The 26,810-nt window shown below is 38.5% G+C and overlaps 3 protein-coding genes across 3 annotated transcripts; 1 reads left to right on the forward strand and 2 right to left on the reverse strand.

Annotated features, from left to right (window-relative positions):
- Positions 1 to 1,690: 1,690 nt before the first annotated feature.
- Positions 1,691 to 3,231, reverse strand: LOC116267327 (protein LIFEGUARD 2-like). Its single transcript, XM_031649014.2, has 4 exons — positions 2,882 to 3,231; positions 2,573 to 2,686; positions 2,250 to 2,407; positions 1,691 to 2,154 (listed from the first exon to the last, which is right to left on the reverse strand). Exons 1-4 carry the CDS (start codon positions 3,117 to 3,119, stop codon positions 1,957 to 1,959), a joined length of 708 nt encoding a protein of 235 aa, XP_031504874.1. The 5' UTR covers positions 3,120 to 3,231; the 3' UTR covers positions 1,691 to 1,956.
- Positions 3,232 to 10,293: 7,062 nt separating this feature from the next.
- LOC116266546 (leucine-rich repeat extensin-like protein 4) lies at positions 10,294 to 11,616 on the reverse strand. The gene has a single exon (XM_031647795.2). It carries the CDS (start codon positions 11,489 to 11,491, stop codon positions 10,433 to 10,435), a length of 1,059 nt encoding a protein of 352 aa, XP_031503655.1. The 5' UTR covers positions 11,492 to 11,616; the 3' UTR covers positions 10,294 to 10,432.
- Positions 11,617 to 15,176: 3,560 nt separating this feature from the next.
- LOC116245927 (putative disease resistance protein RGA3) lies at positions 15,177 to 19,459 on the forward strand. The gene has a single exon (XM_031617544.2). The coding sequence runs from the start codon at positions 15,335 to 15,337 to the stop codon at positions 19,076 to 19,078; it is 3,744 nt and encodes a 1,247-aa protein (XP_031473404.1). The 5' UTR covers positions 15,177 to 15,334; the 3' UTR covers positions 19,079 to 19,459.
- Positions 19,460 to 26,810: the final 7,351 nt, after the last annotated feature.

Raw genomic sequence — 26,810 nt, forward strand, 5'->3', positions numbered from 1 at the left:
ACAACAATGAATTTTTATACCGCATTGAATGAAACATGAAAATGTGATGTCTAGGTGAAAAATATCAAGTATTGCAGACATTGGGGTTATGGAACCTGGAACTTTTTGATCCACCCCACAAATGAACCAGTATTAAATACCAGAGATTTTAATGCCAAAACTTTTTTTCATCAACTAATCAAATGCTACCTATATACAGCTGCCAGCAACATCAATGATTGGAATGCAGTTATACAGCCATTACACACACACACACACACACACACATATATATATATATATATATATATATATATATATATATAGATACACACACACTCACATGAGCAGAGAAATCATTTGGTTACGGAATATGAATAGCTGGTGAAGACTTGCTCAAACACATGCACTAAACTCCAATTAAATTATAAAATATCAACAATAGATATCCAAAGCATTTTAACGAATCATGGGCAGCAATGAACCTTATGATTTACAATATTGGCACTCATTCACTATATGATCTGGAAAGAGTTTACCTTATATTGATGCAACAGATAGTGCAGCTCTGGCGCTGCACATCAAAGCACTTTTATTTTTTGGCATTATCATGTGTATGATGTATTAATCTATTATTCATCCAATCATCAATCATAATATAAATGGCATTTTCAAAATATAGAAGTTCTTTCTTGGTATCCATAAGCTGCAGTTTGGTAGACTTCTACCAGATCAGGTTGAATAGTTGGCCTCCTTTAACACAAAAGCCTGAACAACTAGAATTCAAAATTATTTTGCTCTTACTATATGTTGTAGCTTCCATCAGTGCTTATAATTAAAAGTGGGAATCTCTTTATAGCATTCAACTGAACACCAAAAGAAGTAAATAGCATATGGCATCTGATACTTTTTTTCTTTTATTCATCAAATTCCTTCAGATCCCATTTTCAATATAGTTGGACTACTGGAATCCAAGTTATTTCCTAAGTATGGCATTCGTCCTCGTGATAAGCATTTCAAAAGGGGATCTAAGTATATTGGAACTACAGCTATATATATATATATATATACACACACACACACACATATATATATATATATATATCAATAGGTCAGGGGATAAAAACCAGATTCTTTAAATATTACATTTGAAATGTTTTTTTTTTTTTTGAAATCTAACCTTACTAATGTTAGTTTGATGCACAATATATAGTACGTTGATTATTTTTTTGGTTTTATCGTTTTATAATAAGCAAAAATGAATGGCTTTCATAGCATCAACATTTTGATAATAGAAAAATCAATATTTTTCATAAAAACATCTAGATTCAAAACATATTTTATATCAATTTTTCATAAATATATTATGATGTTTATCTTTTATTTAAGATAACTTTTTAGCAAAATGTAAATGGGTTTGGTTTTTATCCTTGGCATAAGTGTCTGGCTTTGTAGCGTTGCCCTTGGTTTATGATGCAGTTTTTAGGGATGCTTAAAACCGCAGCTATAAACTATTAAATCTTGTTATAACGGTTTAGAACCAGAACCATCTCGGCAAGCAGCTACCAGCCCTGCCCATAGCCACTGTGCCTAAAATTAGTTTGTGGTCACGGTTTTCTCTTTTTTAGAGAGAGAGAGCCGACAAAATGAAAATTTATAAAAATAAAATGCGGTGACAGATTGAGAGAGAGAGACGCAATCATTCCGTGTACATAATTCACACACAACTCATTACAAATACTTTTTATTTGAAATTGTACACATTATCTTCATCCTCGTTTAGGTAGGTGAAGAAAATGAATGCAAATTAAATAATAATGAATGAGTCACACACGCGCATTCATACATGTACAGCGCTTCATATGATAAGAATAAAAATGTAAACAACATCGCGCATGGCCAACTCCTTAGGACACCATGAAGAAAAAAGAATGGCAGTAGCGCTTCTGATTAAAATAAGAACTAGAAAATCAGGGCTTATGCCTTAAACAAGCTAAGCAGACTGAGAAACAGGTTGATGACGTCCAAATAAAGACTGACTGAAGCCCAGATGTAATCGTCGTAGCTGTATCTCTTAATCAGATTATCCGTGTCGTAGATTATGTATCCGCTGAAGATGATCGTCCCGAGAATGCCGTAGATCATGTTGGTGATTTTGCCGAACGGAAACAAGATCTGATCCAAACAAAATATCACCGGAATTCAAAACTTCAGGCCCATTAAGATGAAAGGAAATCGAAGGATTAGGAATATTTTTGTCGACTGTTTACCCGGATGATGCCAAAGCAAATGAGAGCAACCAATGAGCAGAAGAGGAAAGGCCCAAGAAATTTGAAATCGTGGCCGCGTCTTGCTGCCCAGAATGTGTAGAGAGTCAAGCTCACGACCAGCGCTGCCGTCACGCTTGCTGCTTCTAAGATGACCCTGCCTGCTCCAACCAATGTAAGGGATTCAATGAAATTTTCTTAGGAATAGTTGCAGAACGTTAATCAAATAACATTAAAAATATGTGACGATTCGAGGGCAGGTCAAGGTGACCCGGCCTACTCCAATCAGGCAAAACAAGTTGCAGGAAGAACGGGGTTTAGCTTACCGCTGGTGAAGGCACAGGTCAAACCCACAAGGAAGCTCATGGAAACAGTGAAGAAACCGAGTAGAAGAAAATTGAACGGGTGCTTTTGCCGACAGAAGTACATGGGGAGCAGAACTGAACCAGCCAAAACAAAGAACAAAGAAAATTCAATCAGCAAATTTCTTAGAAACAGAACTGGCAGCAAATTCAAGAAAGAATCATCAGGAATACAGAAAAGTAGAGAAATAAGAAATGGGTGAAAGGAGCAGGCGCAACAGGAAGAGATGGAAAACCAAAAATTCTAGAAGAAAAAATGACAGCAGTACTCACTAATGAAAGGAAGAACAAGGCTGACAATGTAAATGGCAAGTCCGGGGGTCGTCGTGACTAAGTAGTCCGCTATCGGATGAACGGCCACAACGACGGCACAGACCGCGACGGTGAGGAGGATCTGCACGGTGAGGATGGAATAGATCTTTCGAATGAATGCCCATCGAAGCTCCGGGTTCTCCATCATCCCCGGGTACAGTGGTGGCGCCACTCCCACCTCAACATCGCCACCCTTCATGTTGTTACTTGTCTCCTGCTGCCCGCCACCACCTGATCGTGTATGTTTGAGAGAGAGAGAGAGAGGACAATGGAAGATCAGCTGATAAAATTGGGGATGGAGAGAGGGAGGGATGGAAGGATTTTATAAGTCGCGAGGAGAGGTTGGTTCCATAGACTTTCCTGTTTCCTTCATGTTGTGGTCAAGAAAATGATCCGGTAAATACCTGTAAGTTAATAGATTTATAGCCCAAACGCGGAACAAAAAGTTTCTTGGTTCTTGCATTTGATGAGTCACCCATGCTGTTGAAATGATCCAATTCCGTATGACGCATCCAGCTTAGAGCTTACCCAAAAATTAAGGCTTATAAATACGAAATTAAATGAGTCAAAGTAGCGGACATTTGAAAAAACCAGTCTTCATCTTTAGTCACTGTTAAGGGCGCGTTTGATCACTTAAGATTTGATATTAGAAAATTTCGGACTCTTGTTGCTTGACTATAATATGAAATTATGCTTGGACAATGCAATTTGAAGACAATGATGATTTTATATTTTTAGTTCTCAAAGGCCATAGTTTGTTAATATCATAGACGTAAAGTGAACCCCTTATTAAAATATAAGACACTTGAATCTAAGATGCAAGGCAGTCAAATATCGGCTAACCTAATTGGACAGGGTCCAGTCATCCTCAACAAATTGGAGGCATTACTTGCACCTAATCAAATATTGACACAGTTAAGTTTTTATTTAAGGGACCACATTTTAGTTATAAACTGAAATACAGGCCTCATGTTTGTGCTTTCTCCAACGCGAACCTCAAGTAATAACTGATAGTTATCAATTAAAAGGCAAATGTGAGCGACGATAAGGGAAATAAGTCAAATGACCCTACTTTTCCATCCACAAAGGATAACGTTAAAAATCAAATCAGGAATTTTGACATCTCCTAACATGTCATAGCTTCATTAGGCTTTGCTTTTCTACAGTTATTAACGAAAGTGAAGTCTGCACCAAAATGAATAAAAAAATGGAGTTCATATTCAAATTTATGATAAAAAAAAAAAGAGAGCAACTTGGGCGTTACTTTGATGACATGCGGTACAGCTGAGAAGGATCATAACAAACAACTTGCTTTAAAAAATTAAAAATTAAAAATTAAAAATTAAAAAATTAAAATTAAAATAATTTTTTTTTTATGATTAGCTTTTAAAATTTGTCGGCCCTAACTTATGTCAGGGTCATAAGAAGACGATGTCATGGAAATGATCAGTATAAAATGAGGGTTTGGTATGTAAACTTCAAAAGTATATAGTTTTGTTCCCAATTTCTTACATGATTGGAAACAAATAGACCTGAACAGTTTGAACAACCACCAAGCAAGACCATATATATATATATATATATACTGCACCATAATTCCAGTCTTAATTTGTCAAATAAACAACTGATGAACTAAGACGTCTCTCACCATGTCCCATTAAAATTTTTTTTTCTCCCTCTTACCGACCCCTATCTTCCCTCCATCTCTTCCCTTTCCTTATTTACTTTCTCCAACCCCCCTCTTCCCAAACTTCTTCCAACATACCAGCCACCAGTCCTGTCCAAGCTCCGTCATCAGGGAAGGGTGCTCGCGGCCTCCTCCCTTTCTTGTTCAACTTCTTTTTTCCTTTGTTGTTCTTGTTAAGATAAGTGGAAAACCATCTGCTTTTGCACTAGGCCGGCTGGGGTTTCGTTGAGCAGGGATGGAGGGAAGAGGGGCCCACCTAGGCCATGGCCCTCCTCCAATCAATGAATTTTTTTTTACATTGAAAATAATATTACTTTCTAATTGCATAATGTATTTTTTGTATTAAAATTCAGTTTGTAGAGCCCTACAGATCAAACTCTCGGGCTTGCTTGTAAAGAAAATTCTGACTTCACCCCTGCCGATTACAACTGAGTCCCGACTGCCCGTTGGCACTGGGCAGCGGCGCTGAAGATGGATGAATTATTTCACCATCTATTTCTGTGCAGCTGCCGACGGCATCGCCTGACACTACTCTTCTACTCCTTCCCTCCCTCTCTCACCCGACACAAGATACTTTAGAACGAAGAGAATGCTTCAGTGATTTTTCCTTTCCTCAATGGAGAGAAGATCCGCAAAGCCATTCTACTAATGCACCTTTCAATCAAGAGATGCACAACCCGTTTCAACTAAGCAAAAACTTAGTAAGCTTACAAGCAAAAAAACTTAGTAACACTTAGTTACTAAGAAAAAGAAACTAAGCGTGTCTTAACAAAAAACTTCTGATTTAGTAACTAAGTTTTTAATATAAGTTCAGCAAGACGAGGGACCAAGCAAGAGAGACAGGCAGACAGAAAGGAGGACAGAGATCCTTGTGCTGGGAAATGATGTCCAGCAACATTTCAGAAGAGGTAACAAGACGATCTCTTCTCAATTTTTTTGTACTTCTTGAACTGTGCGTCTTAATTTTTTGTTTTCATGCTCCATGTCACGCTGAAAGCTTCATTCATTTGGCCTAAAGCCATGTGTAATCAGTCAAAACACTACCCATCATCAGATTATGAAATTATCTAGAAGACAATTGTGTTAGCAAGATTACAGGGATTGCCTCCATTACCTTCTTTGTTAAGGAAGGTTACAGCTGCCTAATCAAGATTCTCTCTCCGTTTCCTTATCTCATAATTTTCTTATCCATCAAAATTGTGTTGCCCTATTTATCACAAGAATCCTGCATGATTCTCTTGACTAATATGGCTTGGTGTGTAGCCCATAAAAGAGAGAGTTGTCTTCTCTCAAAAGGTATCACATAGAAATAAAGGAGTGTTCTTATTCTCGTGGATGTAGGCATTGAATTGCCGAACCATGTACATGCTTATGTTTGTGTCTTTCGTTTTCATGTTTTTAACATGGTATCAAAGCCAAGTTCCTATTGAAAGGGAGCATTCTTGCTGTCTACTGCAAGATCGCTCGTGAGACACCTGTGACAGATTCTAGCCAAAAGTGCAGGAGGTTCAAGAGTGACGAGAGTTAGCGGTATTAGCCTTAGGAGGAGGGCACATCATCCTCTGTTTCCCACAGCATATTCTTCAACGTCTGTGCAAAAATAAGAGTACCGCTATCTTTGCGCCAGAGTGCCGCTGGATCAACCTTCAGCCAGTGGGAGTGCTGCGACGCCAAGAAAGTTCTGCGAAAGAGTGCTCGCTGGATCAACCTTGTTCCAGCAGAAAGTTCTCCTGCGTTTCACTGCTATTGAAGCTTCCACCAGCATCGCCCAAAAAACTCCCATCGGCGTCACCCATTGAAGCTTCCATCGGCGTCGCCCAAAAAAACCCTCATCGGTGTCGTCCAAGCTTGGGAGGGTCATCCGAGAGAGAGAGAGGCCGCCCGTCGCTCCGGCGTCGCACGATCATCCTCTGCTAATTCAGTTTGGTGGAACGCCCATCTTCCTCTGGTGCGCCCTTCTTCACACTGCACCTCTTTGAAGTTTTCCTTTTACTTGAGAGGGGGCGACACTAGCAGCAGCCACCTCTTCATCCGTTATATGGGTCTGCCAAATGTCATCGTGTGAGAAATGGAGGGACTACCAAAAAGGAAACTGCCCTCCCTGTAATGTAATCGGGTGATATTGTGGGCAATGTAATCGGGTGATATTGTGGGCAAGCCAACCGCTTCAAAAAGGAAGGGAGACGCGGGAGGATCTCTCGCACGTTCTTCTCTAATAATATTAGAGAGTCCCATCTCCTTAGTTGGCGCCATTTGCCTTTGGTAGCCGTTTCAAAAGAAGGGGATCATTCCGCTCGCCCACCAATTCCTGTCAAAAGAAAGCCACCTCCGGTCCTCCACCTTACCAAAAAGCCGCAAGGGAGAAATCAACCCAAGCAGCAAGGCGATTTTTTTTTACCGATGGCTAGCATTCAGAATGGAGACGAACATTCCAGAGGGTTAAAATCCTCTGATCAACATGGTACATTAAGAATTACTTCCACTCTTATAAATGGCGCAAACCATCTAAGTTGAGCCAAGGCTGCAAGACTCTTTCTTAGTGGGAGATTTAAGGCGGGATACCTAAAATGAAAAAATCAAACCTTCGGCTACTAATGATCCAGGTATGAAGAGTGGGAATCTAAAAAAAAAAAAAAATTATATGTTGTTCTATATAAAATTTTTATTTTGAAACATGATTTTTGGCCCTACTCAAAACTTAAAAAAATTTAACTCGCCACATGAAAAATTTCTAGTTCCATTCCTGATAGGCCTGGGCGCTGGGTCGGGTCGCTGGTGGGTACCCGGTACCTGGCCTGGAATGGGCCCGGGTTCGGGCCGTGATTTGCAAAAGACAGGCTTTCGCCGGTTGCGCCCGGCCCGGCCCGACATTAAAACGGGCTGGGTGGGTCCCGGTTTTAAGTTGGGACTGTTGGGGCCCATTGGGAACATTAGCTATAGACAGCAATCTTCTTGGCTTAGCTTTCTTCCCCCTTTTTCTTCTCTCCTCTTTAAATCTTCTTTTACTGTTTTTCAAGTTTTTTTAAGTTACCCTGTATGCTCGTTGTGACTAAAGTTTGTTAATGTATTTTCATTTTGTTTGGTCTCTCTCTTTTTCTTTCTTTCTCTTGTGGTAACGTAGAGTAGACTCTTAGGTCTCTGTCTTTGTTTATTGCTGCCGGAGAAGGCAGACCGAGAAGGAAGAGCGTCGCCCTTCTATAGCAGGAGGTATTGCAACACGTTGTCCCTCTCTCTATGAGCATGTGTTGTTGCCGTAGAACCCTTTTCCGGCAGGTTAGGGACTATGATCGCAGCAGTATAGCACGTGTTGTTGTAGAACCCTTTTTTGGCAGGTTAGGAAGGCGGTTAATTGTTTGCCAATTGCCATCTTCGAATCCATTTTCTCTTGTGTGAATTCTAGTTTGGTGATGCTGACTGGCTCGACCCGGCCCCACCCAACAATTAACAAAACGGGTTGAGTTGGGCCTCGGACATGGTTGACCCAGCTCGATACCCAGCCCGGCCCCTTAATAATCAATTAAGCTAGACGATGGGGAACGATCATGGGGAATGAGAACGTCCATTTGGTGAGACTTCCTTTTTCTTTTCCTGGTTGTTGATTTTTTTTTTCTGTGTTATTTTTTGTTTTTTCGAGTTAAGTCCTTGATACTGGTGTGTTTTTTTTTTCTGATTAGATATTCGTGTCATTCTAGGATTTAATCGTATTTGGATTAGATGTATTCTTTATTCTATCGGCATTATAGAATAATCATATAAAATGGGTGTCATTCTTAAAGCCTAACTAGATTCGATTCCTTAATGGAATATTTTTTTTTTTTTACAGATCCACTTTTCTTTTTAGCAGTTTTAGTAGGATATCGGGATTTGTCAACATCAGTTATTCGTGATGCTCTTAATTGTAATTGGAATTCTCTTGCTGCTTTCCTGTCAAATGTTTTTTGCAAGCTAAGATGAAATCGGGATAAGAGATAAATTGTTTATTGATATTTATTAGGCATAGGTACCATAACCGCTACATAAACAAGTGGTTGGAAAAATACAATACCTGCCATGTCTTGAAGTTTCAGATGTCTGTGGAAGGCAACAAGCTGACTATGGTGGTAGTGTCGAGGGAGAAGACGAAGGGAGGAGGAGAAGGAGGGGAAAGGACGAAAGAATGAGGAGGAGGAGGAGGGTCAGGCCAAAATTTAAAACATAGTGGTGGTGCCTGGGGTGGAGTTTTCATTTTATATATGTATCACCACCTTGTTGAATTCCAATTGTCAATAAGATTTCTTTCTTAAATGAAAGACTAATAAATTATTTTTAATCTTATATTTTTTGTTTTCAAGTTCTAATAATGCTTCTTTCCTAAATAAACATATTCATAAATTATGTTCTATTCTTACCTTCATTTCCAATTTTAATAAGATTTCGTTCCTTCTTTTAGTTTTACTTTTATTTACTGTTCTAAAGGGCTTAACGTAGTTGTTTAAGCCTTTGGTGAATGAGGTTAGGCAGCATTATATCTATGTGGTTAGTCAATTTTCTTGAGTAATGGGAGGAGCGCCTTCAAAAGCTTCATAACAAAGTGCTACTGGTCACGCTTAATCTACATACTAAAGCATGAATGCTTGTAGTAAAGGTTAGAGGCAGCAAAATGAGGGCGGCAAAGGCTTTCAAACAGCTAGCAACTTCCACCTCTCACTATTGGAAAGCCTATGGGAAGAAGCTCGGGAAAATACAGTAGGGCATCACCCGTGAGAAAGATCAACTCTGTACTTTGTTATTAAACATCTTCCAAAATGATCTCCATGTCATGTTTTCAAATATTTCATGTTGTCATGCAATGGAAGCATTTTCTTATGGTCAATTTCGCTTCTTCTGTTTTTTCAATCTGGGGACCTTCTAATGTAATACGTACCTCGGTGGTTTACATGTTTATTTTTGTTTGTGTGCATGCGTTTGTACATGTTTCATACGTATTAATTTCTGAAATTTGTGAACAAAACAGAGATTAGCTAGAATTTAATAAATGGCAGGAAAGGCATATATATATATATATATATATATCTGTAACAACAGGAAGATTATTTGACATATGAGAGTAACTAAGATCCAGGTGAGTTAAATCTCTAAGAGTTCCTATTGTGATATGAGAGTAACTAAGATCCAGGTGAGTTTGAGGCGAAAATCACTTTTATTTAAAATCTAGGGGGAGGTAGGCTTTGGTTTTGCTAAAATTGAGTTTTGGCAAAACCCATTTTTTATGTCAGGCTGAACCGTCTTGAAACAATTAGATGATGAACCTTTAAGTGGGGGTGAATCTTTTGGAAGAAAGTAGCAAAGCTGGAAAGAGCTTGTCCCAAAAGGTAGAAGAATCCATCTTCATTTGGGAACTGTCCATTTAAAAGTTGCAAGTATGCACAACTTGTGCTCAATCAATTGCTCTCACCAACTCATCTTACGACAATATAAGATAAGACATCCAGACACCATCCAATAGCATGTGACCATTAATGATGCCTATCCGATATTTTATCGTCTGTCCAAGTGGGGTCCTCACATCATATGGAGCCAATTTGCTAATTATTGAATCAACTTGAAATCCTCTCTCTCTCTCTCTCTCTCTCTCTCTCTCTCTCTCTCTCTATATATATATATATATATATATATATATATATATATAGGAAATAAACTCCAACTCTTTTATATTTTCGTCAAACTTAAAAAAAAAATTAAAGGAGAATACAAGTTCAGTCCCTAACTCTTTTTCGAATATATATGACCTAGATCTGTCGTGGTCCAGTTCGCTGTGTTGGTGGACGATACTGATTGCGAGCCGATCAAGCCAAGTTGCAGCCAGCGGTAGCACAGCTTACATGGAACCTCTGGTTGGTGCACTCTTCTTGTGGCCGTTGGGCCGGCCTGCCTGGGATGCAGTTCCCGTCATCGGAATATTTTGGCAGGTTCAAGCATATGGGTGGATCGTCGTCGAAATAATTGTACGAGTATGTAAAGTTCCGAAGCCTCGGCAGCTCGCAGATGCCGGCGGGAATCTCACCGGAAAGATTGTTTTCTGCTACATTCAGCTGCTCCAAGCTTCTCATGCCTCCCATGCTCTCTGGTAAGGGCCCAACAAATTTGTTTGACCCAATATCCAAAACTGTGAGCTCAACCAGATTGCCTATCTCCTTGGGGATACATGAAGACAGTGAGTTATTGAGCAGCAAGATCTCATGTAGAGTGGAGCTCATCCTCCCAATTGATTCAGGCACACAACCATATATGTCGTTATTAGCAAGTACCACTACAGAGGCAGGTAAATTCCCGAAGTTCTCGGGGATTGATGATGCGAAATTGTTGTCGTTGACAAATAATGCATCCAACTTCATGTCAAAAAGTTCCGCCGGAAGTGTCCCTTCAAACGCGTTGAACCGAATATCAAGGAACCTGAGCGACGGCATCGACAAGACCACTGATGGAAATGTGCCAGATAACTGGTTATTGCTCACATCAAGCTCAGTTAGCAACTTGAGGTTCCTGAAAGATTTGGGTATGGAACCCGTGAACTGGTTTGAGTTCAGGTGGATGAATGCTAGATCGGTCAACTGCCCTAACTCCTCCGGCAAAGTTCCGGCAAGGCCAAAGTGGTTGAGGTCTATTCCGGACACAACTAAGAGGCCGCCGACGGCCAGCGTCTGGGCGCAATAGATTCCAGTATAGCTGCAAACGTCAAGGCCAACCCATGTTTCCAATACATTATGCAGATCAAGGGTTATGGTGGATCTCCATACCTGAAGCACTGTGAAAGCAACCTGGAGATGGAGGCTCAAGAGCAAAGATGAAGTTGGCACAAGGCATAAGAGTGAAAATAAGACCACGAAAGTGATCCTAGGAGTCATTTAGCCTCAACAATGGCGGTATTGATCGGCTTCGAAGCTATCCTTTTGGTCAGAAACATGAAGAAGAAGGGGAAGAATGGCACCAAGCTGAGCGACTTAATAGTCACACATATAAATCATGTACATGTGGTACTGTACCCTTTTCATATGAAGAAAGAATATTAAAATACTAATCCAGTCTATATATATATATATATATATATATATATATATATATATATATATATAGGAGTCATTGTAGATATGCCTGATGTTTTACCGGGTGTGCATTATTGTGAAAGAAGACACGAGTGTACAGCTCAGTCAAATCCATGTTCCCACCACGCAAACTTAGGCATACTAGATTACGCGTTATATCCTCGTCCATATCTACGAAGAGATGGAATGTGCATCTTGGCTTACATGCTGCCAAACTTTCAGGCAAACTCAATATTTGATCTTCATAGTTTACATTTGTATTAATTAATAAAGTTTCTCAACCACTCACTACGGCTAATTAGACTGGCCAACTTAAACCATCAAAAGGAGTTTAATATTTCCATAACTACAAAATAAATTTATTCTTTCCTTGACAGTGTCTACTAATTAATTACTAGTTTTTTAATTTATCATTTTCATTTTAAATTCAATAATCTATCCTTTGGTCCACCAACCATCCATAAGTTTCGTTATATGAAATGTGTAAAATTGGATCTTACAAGTTAGATTAGTACATCATGTATATAGATATACAAGTTAGACTAGTACGTCATTTATATTTTTATGTTTATATAGAGCAAACCGATAGCCACAAGGCCCTGATATGCCATAGTTGACAGAAATTAACTACACTGTTTATTTTAAAGAAATCAGATGTTAGAGTTTACGTTGAGAAAAATAGAAATTTAGTGATACCTTCCAGAGATCCCTCAAAGGAGGAAACACGAGTTTTTTTTTTTTTTAATGAGATTCCTCGCCTTCTTTAAGAGGTATCACTGCCTCTTACGATGGAATCGGGTTGGGGAATTCCCCTTTCATTAGATCAGACAACTTTACCAGATAATAAGGAAGCAAAATTCATGGATGGAGTATTTTAATATCTCTAAAATATAATTAAACGTTTATTTTTTTCAGCTTAATTTCAACCATATGATTTTCTTAAAATCAATGACGCAAATGATTCTCATCATGTTGACATGAAAGTCTGATCGCTACTCGTTTATGTAATATATAAGTAAAATGTCCACATAATCTATGCACGTCAGATACGTACAATAAAGTTTATTAGAAGTAACGCTAACCATCATGATGTCAATTAAACAACCGATCCGGATTGAGTCCATAAAATGCTTTGCTTAACAAGTTCCAGAACGTCGAAGGGATTAATTAGTTAGCTAGGAACTATATATATTATATATAATTTAAAGTTAATTTGAAAACATCATTACAATGTTATAAATGTCCAAGTACCATCCTTCAAGCAAGAAAGAGACTGTCATCGTTAAATTTATCAGTTTTAACTAATTGTCACCTCAGTAAGTTTTCATATGTGATGCTGTTCCTCTACACCGAAGGAACGTGTGGTTAAGTAGCGGCGGACCTGATTTTGCAAATATTGATACAACTTAACAAGGCATTTGATGGAAGGAACACACTGAACAGGTAGCATAGTGTGACGTTTTCTTCGCTCCATGGTCTACCATGGAACATGAGGGAGCAGACTGAGACTGTGCTCCTCTGCTTTTGCATGCACCTAAAGGTAAAAACCATGCACATTGATGTTCTCAATTTGCTAGCGTTTTATTTTATTGTTTTCCAGTTACTCTTAAATGATAGCACAAATTACTCCAATGTTGGCCATATGAAAAATATCATCCCAGATATTACGATTCGTCCAAATGGTCAGGTCAGCATGGGTAAGATTTTATTAAAGCTACCAGAACTATATTAACTAAACAGCAGAACCACCTCTGGTTTTCCAGATTACCCAACAAGCTGTTCGATTGAAATTTTGCTTTTGACCGGAACTTCAGCTGAAAATTGTCCTCCCTCATTCGTTTTCTCTGGATAGCAAAGATTGCAGAAGTTAACAATATAAAGAAGTTGCTTATGCTCTTTTGATCATCTAATGATTCGATCATGAACATCAAGCTATGCATAGAAGAGTTTTGAATTAAGAGCGGATGGACTGATCTGGGAAACCCTTGATAAGAACAGGCAGCTTTTTAGTTGGGTTTAAAATTGCTGCTAAATTGCTAATGTTCAGAGCAGAGTGGCCAATCTATAAAACTAGCAAACAGGGGATTTACTATTCAGTATCTTGGTGTTGCCTTAGATGCTACTAAAGTGACCTCAAATTTTTTCCAAGCTTTAAGATGCTTTACTTTTTGTTACTTTTTAGTAGCAACTGAAGAGTTGATGTTTACAACCTAATAGCAACTGGATGTAAGCAATTTAGCCCTGGCAGACGCTGCCCGTCTTCCCCCTTGAACAAGCATTGTGTGGGGATGTCAATATATTTTATTTGGATTGAATATCCGATTGAACTGTTTAGACAAAATCAAATATGGAAAAACAAAATCCTTGATTAGGAAATCAAATCATATTCAGATTTAAGAAATGACATATGATTGAATTCAGATATAAACAAATATTGTATCAGATACGGATTTGATTTAGTTATACATAAATATCCTATATCATATGTTCTTATACTTTGAAGATGGACTAGATTCGGTTAAAAATTCAGATTCGGGTTTGGATATAAATATAAACATGGATTGTGGATTAAATTCAGATTAAGATACAACTTTTTTTTTGTTCTTATTTGAATCCAAATATGTGAATATCCAACAAAACGGATACGATTAAGGATCTATGAGATTCAAATCCTTTTAACATCCTTAGCATTATCTCTTGAGAACAATACTACTTCAGCCAGCACCTAACTCGAAATGACTACTCATAAAAGGGAACAACCCACCTCAGTAACAGTGGTGGGAAAGTGAAAGAGGGGGAAGTGCTAAGTAGGCCCCCTCGCCTTTTTTTTTTTTCAAAATTGACCTTCAATTACTTTTCACAAAAAAAAAAAAAAAAAAAAAGATTTCATCATTCAAAGACATAAAACCAAGAACCGCAAGTCTATCTTTTCTTTTGGGATGTTGTAAGGAGAAAATTCGTATGACAAGTAAATGTTATTTCATATTGTTTTCTCCGTTTGACATGGTAACTTTCGTTTGATGTAAAAGTGGTCTATTAGGCAATGCTTTCACAGGGAATAGTTGCAGTTAAAAAGTAAGTAAAAAGAAATTAGCTGAACCTTCCTTCTGCTAACTTTGTTCGCCTCATATTAAATAAGAAAAAAATGTTGGTAGAGTGTCCAAAAGACGGCAAGTTACCATGGGGATTTCATATTCACGAGAAACAAGAATCAGCAACATATGTTGATTAATCAAATTCTCATAATGCATTCAATAAAAGAAGATTTTGATGTTTAAGCAAGTCACCTGTCGTATTCAGTCTATTGAGGTTGGTTCCTCACACTATAGTCAAACTCAATTTTGGAAATGAAGTGAATACTCTAAACAGTTTATTTTGATATTTTTAGTTTTCAAAAGTTGACAAACTATTTCAAATAATTAACCGTCCAAAAACCCCGTTACGTCAATGCGTGGCTACAGGTGGTCGCATAATTTTATCTTCCACTTGATCTTGAAGGAAGGCAGTCGATGAAGAAGGAAAAAGTCTTCCTCCGAAGGAAGGTCAACCCCTTCCTCTCTCTCGCATTCAGAAGGCCCTTCACCACCATCGTTCGGATTTCCGCTACCAGAAATTGTCTGTTCCTCTTCGAGCGTCAAGTGAAAGATGGAAGGAGTTGTTTCAATTTTGCTGGAGAAATTGACGGACTTGTGGTTCGGAAAGGCTGAAGAACTTGCTTCTGTTAGTGGGGAGCTCCTGAAACTGGGTAGCCAATTGAAGGCTATCCAGCCTCTTCTTGAAGATGCTCACGACAAGCAATTCGCATCGGCGCACATCAAGGAATGGATTTCAAGGCTGAACGAGGTCTTGTATGATGCCGAAGATGTAATCGATCTTTACAGGGTCAGGATCGAGTCCAACTCAGTCGATGCACGGGGCGAGAAGCGGAAGGTAACCAAATTTCTGCCCTCCTTTTCAGAGTGCCGTAACCTCCCTTTTCTTAGTGAAATTTCTAGTGAGATAAAAGCAATCAATGAGAGGCTTAGCATGATTTGGAAAGAGAAGGATCTTTATGGCCTTGTTCCGTTGGTGGGAGATCGTTCGAGATCTCCACAGCATACTGCAGAGGTGTACCCAAACCGCCAAACTACTTCCTACATCACTGAGCCACATGTTTATGGAAGGGAAAGAGACGAGGAGTTGATAATAGAGTGGTTGAAGAAGGAGGTTTGTGAGGGAAGGGGAGAAAACGCCCGAGTCATTGCAATCGTTGGCATGGGGGGAGTCGGCAAGACGACCCTGGCGAAGAAGGCTTACAATAATTCTAGCATAAAAGAACATTTCGAGAAATTCATGTGGGTTTGTGCATCAGAAATACCACAAGCATTGCATCTGTTCAAGCATGTATTGGAAGCAGCTGGTGGAAAAGAAAGTGGTGCTGATAAAATAATGGGCTTGAATGTCTTGCACTCGGAGATAAGTCAGCATTTGAAGGAAAAGAAATTTCTACTCGTTTTAGATGATGTTTGGAATGATGACTGGTGGACAGAATTGAATGGGCTTCTGCAAGTTGGAGCCTTGGGGAGTAGGGTCTTAGTCACTACAAGAGAGAAGAGTGTCGCAGAGACAATGGATGCAGCGTACTTGCACGATTTGAAGTGCTTATCTGATGAAGAAAGCTGGAACCTGTTTATTAGCAAAACATTAAGAAGAAATGAGTTAATAGTAGATCTTGCTAGAGTTGAGGACATTGGAAGGATCATAGTTGGAAAGTGCAGAGGATTGCCACTTGCTTTAGGTCTTGTAGCAAGTATGTTGCGCCACAAGAAGAGAGAAAGGCCAATTTGGCAAGAAGTTGTCAGCAGCCCCTTGTGGTCTTGGAAACAGAGCAACAATGAAAACAGTATAATTTCAGCTATAGCGTTAAGCTACATGAGTCTTCCTTTTGCTTTAAAACAGTGCCTAACTTACTTATGTACATTCCCCAAGGATTTTAAGATTGAAAAACATTTCCTACTAAGGTTATGGGAGGCAGAAGGTTTTGTTTCAAAAGACGGAGTAGACACAGAGGCTCTGGCTGGCCAGTATCTTGAAGCATTGGCTAATTGCTCATTGGTTCAAGTAGAACAGTACAAAACAACATATTATAGGTTGCATGACATTGTTCATGATTTCGCTACTTACATAAGAGGTCATGATTGTGCAGATGCGGCTTCTTTAACTTCAGCAACTGTGTCCCATCAACCACGCTTCTTCTTTTCATCAAGGTATGATCCATGTCCTACTGATGATGCTCTAAGAAGACTCACGAAACTGCGCACGTTGCTCATGATTAGAGGGGGACGTCTGTTACCCATGACAATAGTTTCAAAGTTAAACTGGTTAAGGGTCTTAGATGTGAGCTATAGTAGCATATCTGAATTGCCTGAATCATTGGGTAACTTAGTACTGCTAAAATACTTGAATGTTTCTCACACAAGGATATGCTCATTGCCAGAATCCATTGTAAAATTAGGTGACCTTCAAAGGTTAGACCTTGATTCAACTTCCATTAAAGAGCTTCCAAGAGGCATTTCACAACTTCGTGCACTAAGGCATGTTCACTTGGAAAATGCATACTCCTTGGAATTTTTGCCGAAGGAAATGGGAAGGCTGACATGCTTACTGACATTGAGCAATTTTTTGGTGGGCAGTAGAAGGTTGGGTGAATGTGGAAGCAGCATAAGGGAGTTATGCCACCTAAATTGTTTAAGAGGAAAGATAGCCATTGAAAATATAGAAAGAGTAAGGAGCAAAGAAGAGGCTAAAGAAGCCGAGTTAGAGAAGAAAATATACTTAGAATGCTTAAGGTTATCATGTGACTGGAAATGCACACAAAATTTTGACAGAAGGGCTGCAGAAAAAGTACAGGACATATATGAAGAACTTCAACCTCCCATGAGCTTGAAAAAGCTAGAAATATACAATTATGGGGGCCTTACTCTTCCCACTTGGTTTAACTCCACAACATACTATGGTTTGGAGGACGTCACCTTATATAATTGCAAATTTCTGGTAGAGCTACCCATGTTGGGGCTTTTGCCAAACCTGGTAAAACTCGAGATAGAAGGTGCTTCCAGTGTCAAGATAATTGATAATAGGTTTCACCATAGTTTTGGAGAAGTTGGGTTTCCCAGGATTGAAGAGCTAGTTATTCGTGACATGAAAAGTCTAGAGGAGTGGTCATTCAACGCTGATGGAAGAACAATGCCTCGTCTTAGAAATCTGACAGTTTATGACTGCCCAAAATTAAGGAGATTACCCGATGGCCTACAACTCAACAGGCTCCACAAACTGAAAATGAAGAATCTTTTTATGCTTGATTCCATATGTTTGACATCACTGGAGAACATGAGAAAACTCAAACTCTGTGCGTTGAACAAAATAAACATACGAGGTCTACATGGCCTCAAAACTGCAAATATGCTTCAAAAGCTGGATCTCAAGGGACTTCCGAAGTTGGATGTAGAGTCAAAATCACTGGAACAGGCATTGCAGGTGATGAATCAGGTGACAGTCTTGATTTTGCAAGATTGTCACACAGTAGCAGAATCCGTAGCAGATGTATTTAGGTGCCACCACCTCCCCAACCTTCGCCTTCTCAAGATTTTCTCTACTGTATCTCTGATGGATGATATGGACCGGGGGAGATCTTCAGTTGCATTTGAGTTGGAAGTTGATTGTGTTGAGATGGGCGTCAGACTGAGTGGGTTTGGAAACATAGGCGATAGGGTAGGACATCTTTGCATAAGGTTGTCAAATGAAGTGGACTATCTTCCAGAATGGATTCAACATCTCCACCAACTGCATTACTTAGAAATTAGGGACAGTCCTAGGCTTTCTTGCTTATCAGATTGGTTGGGTAAATTGTCTAAGCTTCAGAGGCTGCGCCTCTATAATCTACCAGAGTTAAGGGGCCTGCCAGACAAGATGGAAGCCCTTACTCAGCTGCAAGAGTTGAAGATTCAAGAAATCCCCAGGTTGACCCATTTGCCTACATGGTTGGGCAAGTTGTCCAAGCTTCAGAGGCTGGCACTCGAGAACCTTTCTGAGCTAAGAAGTTTGTGGGATGAGATAAACACCCTCACTCAACTTGAACAATTGTTCATCTACAACATCCCAAAGCTGACCAACCTGCCAGAATGGCTGGGCAAGTTGTCGAAGCTACAGGGGTTATACCTTTGGCACCTGCCAGAGTTGAGAAGCCTGCCAGAAGGCATGAAAAATCTGACCCAACTTCAAGAACTAGAAATCAAATATATCCCCAGGCTAGCCCCTCTGCCGGACTGGCTGGGCAATTTATCCAAGTTTCGAAGAATAAGCTTCTATCACCTCCCACAGTTGAATGACACTATCCCTCACTCGATCTGAACAAATGGCAAGAGGAGGTACTCATTTTTTTAGAGAGGCTTCAGCATTGAAAGTCAAGGTTCTGTTGCAGTTTAGGATGCACAATCAAGATTTCAAATGCAGCAAATGAATCAACATCGGCCCCATTCATTTTAGTACTGTTACGTAGAGGATGCCACTTGCAGTCATATGAACTACTTTCATACCATGCTAGAAAGATTCACATCTGTGACATCTATTAATCTTGTGATTCCAATCTACCCGTGTTTTTTGTTCCGAAGATCTTACCATTTCCGAAGGAACTAGTGCTTCGGAATCCACAAACTCTCCTGACTGATAGTCAGAATTTCTTCGAATGTGTACTTGAAATGAGTATAACTGCACAGCATATGATACACGTTACTCGAATCAAGTAGTGTACAATGTTTGGTTTACTGCAAAACCTCACCATCAACAACACACTGGCAGGCCTTAGCTTTATACGTCCTTGTGGTTCCAGACCTCGGGCTTGGATTATCTAAAATACATAAGAGGTCAGTTTTGAATCGAGCAACATAAATGGAGGACATATAACAGCATGAAAACCATACACAAGTCCATTCACACAAATGCTTATCTATCATGCCATTTAAACTAGGAGCGTGGAATTCTGGAATCGGGTTGGATCCATCCTTTACTGAACTTGACATGCTTCGGTTCTATATAATCATAATTGGAATCAGACTCATCTCCGGACCCTATCCTATTTTTTATGTTGTTCACTCCGATAACTGATTTATTGACATCCCTACAAACAAAGCCTTGGTATCTTTGGACTTGGATAACACTTGTTGTTTGTATTTGAGTTACATCAAGTTGTACATTTCCTACAAAATCTACCGTTAGAAATATAAGCATTGGTAGATTGGAGATAAAATAGACTTTTTACTGTACAAAAAGACAGAAACCTCAAAAATCATTTCCTACTCTTAATGACACTCTTAAGCATTCACCCATCGTTTTCTGGAAAATGTGATAATTGACTAAAATTTAAACCACTAGCTATCTCTTTCTCTTCTAAACCTAAAAAGATTGAGTTATTGACAAGGAAAGTACTCGGTCTTTGGGTTTTGGAATATGCAAGTCTTCTTTGGTTCATAGTCACAAATAACTTCTTGGAGTTTTAAACAGTTAGGTTTTCCAAGTATAATACGGCGAGTTTGAAAAAAAATGAAAAAAATGCAGTAATTTTTTAAAAATTTTAAAAAACTGAAAATAAGAAAAAATAAAATATGTGACAAACTAATAACACACACATCAAAACATAAGTGGATTTGCAACAAATAAAACATAAAAAATGAAAAAAAAAACTGTATGACATTAAAAAACTGAAAAAATGAAAATACTGAAAAAAAGAGAAAAAAACACGTTAAAAACCCTTTTTTTTCGTTTTTAATGTTTTTTCTTAAAAAACATGTTTTTTTTTTGTTTTAAATGGTTAGTTAATTTATCACATTTTTTTGCACTTTCTCGAAAAAAACATGTTTTCTGTGACTATCGAACCTTGTCGCATGTTTGACAAGGTAGGGCATGATTTCCTTTTCCTAGGAACAGAATACATTTTCAGGGCCTCTTTACACATAGAATAGCCATCTTCATCAGTGACCACATTTTTATTAGAACGGAAGATTTTTCCACAGCGCTTTTTGTCATATTATAGTGAAGGAAGGAATAACCTCATTTTGTTAGAAGTCTTCTGATAAAACGAAATTATATTAAAAGTAAAAGTACTAACTTATTGGCTTGCAACAGAGGCCCATATCCTATTCTGTCCACTCAGAAGATTCTCATTTCATTTTAGTAATTCTTCTGCTGTAAGATATAAATAGTTGATGTCATGTAAGATATAAATAGTTGATGTCATGATAGAATCAATCGCAACCTTAGATTCTCCGGTTCAAATTGCTGTCATGTTTTTTAGTTAAGAGGCATCTAAGCTTAAATTTCAAACTTTAAGGGGTATATGTAAAAATAAGTAAACTGCATTTTTTTTTCTCGCTTTTGTCATTTTGGTGTTTTTTTTTAATTTAAACGACTAATTTATTTATCATGTTCTTTTGCAATGAAAAATTGTGTTGTTAGTGTATATACAATGATTAGTAGATCATACCAGATCACTTGGGTAACAGACAAAAATTTGACCTCTTAAATTGATGTTAAAAAGTGTTTTAAGTAAAATATAAACTTTTTGACTTGTTTATAAATATTAGTTTAATATAAGTCATTTTTGTAAGAAGAAAAAAAAAAGCCTTTCTACTATCAAAATTTTGATGCTATAAAAGCCATTTATTTTTCATTATTAAAAAATGTTTTTAAAATTAAAGCACAACTAACTTAAGAAATGTTTCTCACCAAACCGCTCTTGAAATATCTATAAGGTTAGATTGTAAAAAATAATCAATTTTAATGGATGAGGTTTTTGTTTTACATTTTTACCAAATTTCGTGACACCATCTAAAGTGACAACTTTTACACCAAAAATAATACTCGTGCAATTCTTTTTCCTTAAAATTCAAAGGCTTGCGGTGGCTGTTGTGTCCATCTGAGTGAGAAAATCTAAATTTCCCAAAAAACTGGTTAAAACTCGATTTTGAAAAATGTAAGAGAAGGGTAACCTTTCTTTTTCCGCCCTCATACTGGTGGCCAGTTTCTTTGGCTATTTAGCCATTTGCAATTAGGTGCTCATCACGCTCGTCTGGCCATTTTCCGGTCAGTTGTCAGCTAAAAAATGGCCGGAAAAAGATTTATACAGCTTTCATTCTCATTTTGTCAAAGCGTCTGCCATAACTGCCCGAAAAATTGGAAAATCAACGTCGCATGACATAGGGAAGCTCGGGGACATAGGCGAGCTCAACTGCACTTTTCTTATTCAGCAGCAAATAAGTGGCAGGAAAATAGTTGTTACATAGAGTATCATCATGCTGGTATTATCTTAAGCTCTCTAGATGGAAAAAAAAAAAAAAGGAAAAATTACCATTAGACGAAGGTCTAACTGCTTAAAAACATGAAAGATATGGCATCGGGGTTCTTATTTTTTAAAGACGTCTAACAACAAAAAATAAAGTTGCTTCACAATGAATGATAGACTACTATATTTCCCAGGAGGACTACTAATGCAAGACGGATTGAGATTATCGATTCCTAATCCGGCCACACTCACGACTAAGCTAAATCTACACTTAAAACTAACTAAAACTCAAGCAAAGGATAAACGAACAAGAAGAACAGAGGCAAACTAACAAACAAAGTACCTAGATCCAGCCACGTAGTCTCACCGGGTTGGAGAAGAGTCGTCTTCTACAAATTTTAAGTCTCTTAATATGTCAAAATGAGTCTTCATCCTACAAGGTTTGGATCTGTTCAGAAAAGAGCTCATAATGCTGCTGCTACTTATGCTTGGGTGGCAGACCGCCCACCATCTCCCTGCGGACGATCTCTTTGGTGGAGGTTTTGCATGAGGAACGTGAGTTTGGAAGCATTCCAAAAAAGGCCGCGTAACTAGATTCGGACTTCTACGATGGAAGAAACTGGTTTGGATTCAGATTTAAACCGATTAACCTGGATATCGGGAGATACGAGCTCCAAGGAGATACGAGCCCTAATGGAGCCCAAAACCCAGTTTGGCGTGAACCGGTCCCATAAGGGACCCGCCTAGCTCGAGATGCTGCTGGAGTTTCCCCCCTTCCAGGAAGAAGGGGCAAAACCAGAGGGCGAGGGTCGAAGATGTGGAAGCTCCAAAATGTGATGAGAGTGGCAGCCATTAACATCACAATCAACTAAACTAGGGAGAGATCGTAGATGGGGTAAGGCTAAGGCTGATTCAGGTGGAGGCAGGGGTTTTTCTAGGGTCGGGCCAAGACGATTTGCGGGTCAGGTCACGGTCGGGCCAAAAGGAGCGACGATTAGCGACCGGTCGAGCCAAACTAAAAAAGTTGATTTTTTCAATGTAAAAAAAAAAATTTCTGGGCTCACCCAGGCCATAGCCTGGGCGGCCCCCCTCCCTCCGCCCCTTGTTACCATTAACAGGTTACCATTGGTTCACCCAGATAATAAAAGTGATATTAATTGGTCGTCGGAAAAAAAAAATACCACCGAGATCTAGCTACATCGACCAATTAATATCATTTTTTTTCCAACTACATCGACGGAAAAAAACATACGATTTTATATAGGTATATGCAATTATTTTAAAATTTCAGGGGGCATTTAGGAATTCCAGAGTTTCGTGGCGCATAAAAAATTTTCAAGAAGCCTTATTCGATATGTTTGTCTTATACCAATTAATATCATTTTTTTTTCAACTACATCGACGATGGCTCTCGACCTAGGCTGTAGCTTGTGCATGAAAATGGAAATACCAACCTTGCAGTTTTATGTCGGTGAACAGTACAACCAAGAGAGGGTTACACTTACATCTGCGGAGAGACTACCATAGTTGGAGAGCCCAAAATGGAAGGGAAGAGACGCGCAGGTAATAAAGTGGAACACCCAGGTCATGCCAAGGCATTTGACGAGAGGGCGCATTTTGGGAAAGGCAGGAATCGTGACCAATAATCTGGGGAGCGACGACGCGGCTGCCAACATCTTCTACAAGCTTGGCACAGATGCCAACATCTTCAACAAGCTCGGCGTGCTAGAGATTATGCATCCGTTCCCCCATTACATCTTTAAATAAAGCTAAAGCCCGGTTCATTTAATCGTGTGGACGCTCCATTTTCAGTCACAATTCATCTGAAGTTCTGTATAAGTAGTAACTTACAGAAAATAATAAAATAAATTTTCAAACAGTTCTTATGCTCCATGCCTAAATACATAAGGATTATGAATGATTCGGACAGGTGTCAGATCCGAGCTCTGAAACAAAGGTTCCTGATATAATCAAATCTGAGCTCCAAAACAAAGCTTTTTGAATTTGATCAGGGCACGATTCTATGTACTTAGTTCAGAATTTGATCCATTTTGCACTCCTCTTTTGCCTCCCTCTATCCATGGTGGGGCTGTTCTCATGCATTTAACGTCCTTTGTGTGGATGTCCTTGACTATTGATTTGTGCTTTAAAAAAAAAAAAAATTTTGGGACAATCCAACTTTTTATTAGGACCATGATCTTTCACTGGGACCGGTTCATGTTTGTTTTAGCTTCATGTCCAAAGGTAAAATTTACTACTCCAAAATCAATTTTTCAGACGTTCTTCAACATTTTAAACGTGCAAATGTCATTCTCACAGTTTGAACCCGTTCTTCCTTTGCTAAAAAAAATCCTCAACCTTGACCCTCCTCCTCCTCCTCCTCAGCCCTTCATCCCCCTTCATCCTCTCCCTCAACACTGTCACCAGCAGCCGGCTTGTTATCTTCTACGACATCTCAAACCTACAGATAGGATAAGTGTTGTGCTTTTTCAACCACTTATTATGTAGTCGTCGTGGTACTTATGCCTGCAGAGTGTCTCTCTCGCCTGCGCCAAACCCCTCCAAGCACACAACGCACCGAGCCCCCTCATCCTTCATCACCACGCTTGCCGATGGCATACACACTCTCTATGGTGACACCAATTAAAAAATTAGACATTCTAATGTATACTTCGACTTGAGATGATCCAGTTAATAAATATCAATAAACAATTTATCACTTATACGGATTTCATCTTCACTTGCAAAAAAGCATTTGACAGGGAATCGAATCACTAATGGTTGATGTTGACAAATCCAGATATCCTACTAAAACTGCTAAAAAGAAAAAGTGGATATGTAAAAAAAAAAATTATTTGGGCTTTAACAATGACACACATTATATATGATTATTATAGAATCCCGATACGATAAAGAATATATCTAATCCAAATACGATGAAATCTTCGGATGACAGTAATATCGAATCAGAAAAAAAAAAAAAAAGAACACCAGTATCAAGGACTTAACTCGGAAAAAATTAAAAATACCACAGAGAAAACAAAAATCATCAACCAGGAAAAGAAAAAGGAACAGCGGACGTTCTCTCTCCTCCATTGATCGTTCCCCATCGTCTAGCTTAATTGGCTCCCTCCTGCGTTTCGAGTCGGAAACTTCATGACTTCTGCAGTCTTGAAGTTTGCAAATGAACGAACTTGTGAACAACTATAACATCATATTGTGTGCCGTTAGTAGACTGGCGTTCGCTCGAGATGTGACATAATCAGGACTCTATGGAAAAGTTTACTAATGAGATACGGCCTAGGTTGAACGGTTCCTCATCTTCCCTCTGGCTGTTGGTAGCCGAACCCCCTTTTTTCCTGTGCTGTGAGTTACGTATGTATGTTGTATTTCAAAGTTTCAAGTATGTTCAGTTTGCCAAGGCAGTCTTTTTCTTTTCTTTAGTTGGTGAGCTGCCGTGAGTTATGCACGTACGTTGTATTTCAAAGCTTCAAGTACTTCTTTTCTTAGTGCAAACCTCACAAGTTAAATTGCAAAAGAATGGTGCTTTTATTTTGGTCCACTTCAAGTATTTCTTTTCCTAGAATCTGTCACCTGTGTTGTCCCTATTATAAAATTGATTTTAAATAATAAAATTTTAAATTTTAAAATAAAAAAATATTTTTTTAATATTGCCGGGCCCGAGTAAACCCCCGTCGGGCCGGCTCAGTGGGCCCCAACCCAGGCCGTTATGGGCCGGGGCCGGTTCATTGGGCCCGAACCTGAGCCAGTTAGGGGCCGGGTCTAGCCCATTTGTCTTGAAAGAAACTCGAACTCGGCTTGAGTTAGCTGAGATTTTATTAAAAAAAAAGTTATTTTTGAATGGAAGAGGCAAATATAAGCAACCTTATTTTATTAAAAAAATTCTTCTTTTTTTTAATGTAACCTCTCTCTCTCCCTCTATCTAAATAATTTTTAAGCCGATTAGTTTTTATTCGGGATACCAAGTTTTTTTTAAGAGTTGTAGTGGAAGGAAGAAACCTATGTCACCTGGGTGCGGGTGTCGAAATGGTACATCTCAAAAAATTTAGGTGCGACGTTGTGACAAAGGTATTTTATTATTATTATTATTATATATAACAGAATAAACATGTATATATTATTATTATTATAGTTTAGTTATTAATGTATATAACATACTTGAATAATTGCATTGCATAAGAAAATATCAGAACAACAAGATATATTGTTCCATTAGTTCAAGTCATTTTTGTAAAAAAAAAAAGCCTTTCTACTATGAAAATTTTGATACAATAAATGCAATTTAATTTTTATTATTAAAAAATATTTTTAAAATTAAAAAACAACTAACTTAAGATTTGTTTCTCACCAAACCACTCTTGAAATATCTATAAGGTTAGATTGTAAAAAATAACAATTAATTTTAGTGAATGTGGTTTTTGTTTGACATTTTTACCAAATTTCGTGACACGTTATGAAGTGACAACTTTTACACCACAGGGACAACTAACCCAAAAATAATCTAAATCAAAATTTCTCAAAAAAATTGGTTAAAACTCAATGCTGAAAAATGCAAGAGAAGGTAACCTTTCCTTTTCCGCCCTTATACTGGTGGCCAGTTTCTTTTGCTATTTATTTAGCCATTTGCAATTAGGTGATCATCACGCTCGTCTGGCCATTTTCTGGCCAGCTATCAGCTAACAAATGGCCGGAAAATTTTTATAAAGCTTTCATTCTAATTTTGCCAATGTCTCCGCCATAACTGGCCGAAAAATTGAAAAATCAACGTCGCATGACGTAGGGAAG

Source organism: Nymphaea colorata, chromosome 1 (genome assembly GCF_008831285.2).
Source record: "Nymphaea colorata isolate Beijing-Zhang1983 chromosome 1, ASM883128v2, whole genome shotgun sequence".
Lineage (NCBI taxonomy): Eukaryota > Viridiplantae > Streptophyta > Magnoliopsida > Nymphaeales > Nymphaeaceae > Nymphaea > Nymphaea colorata.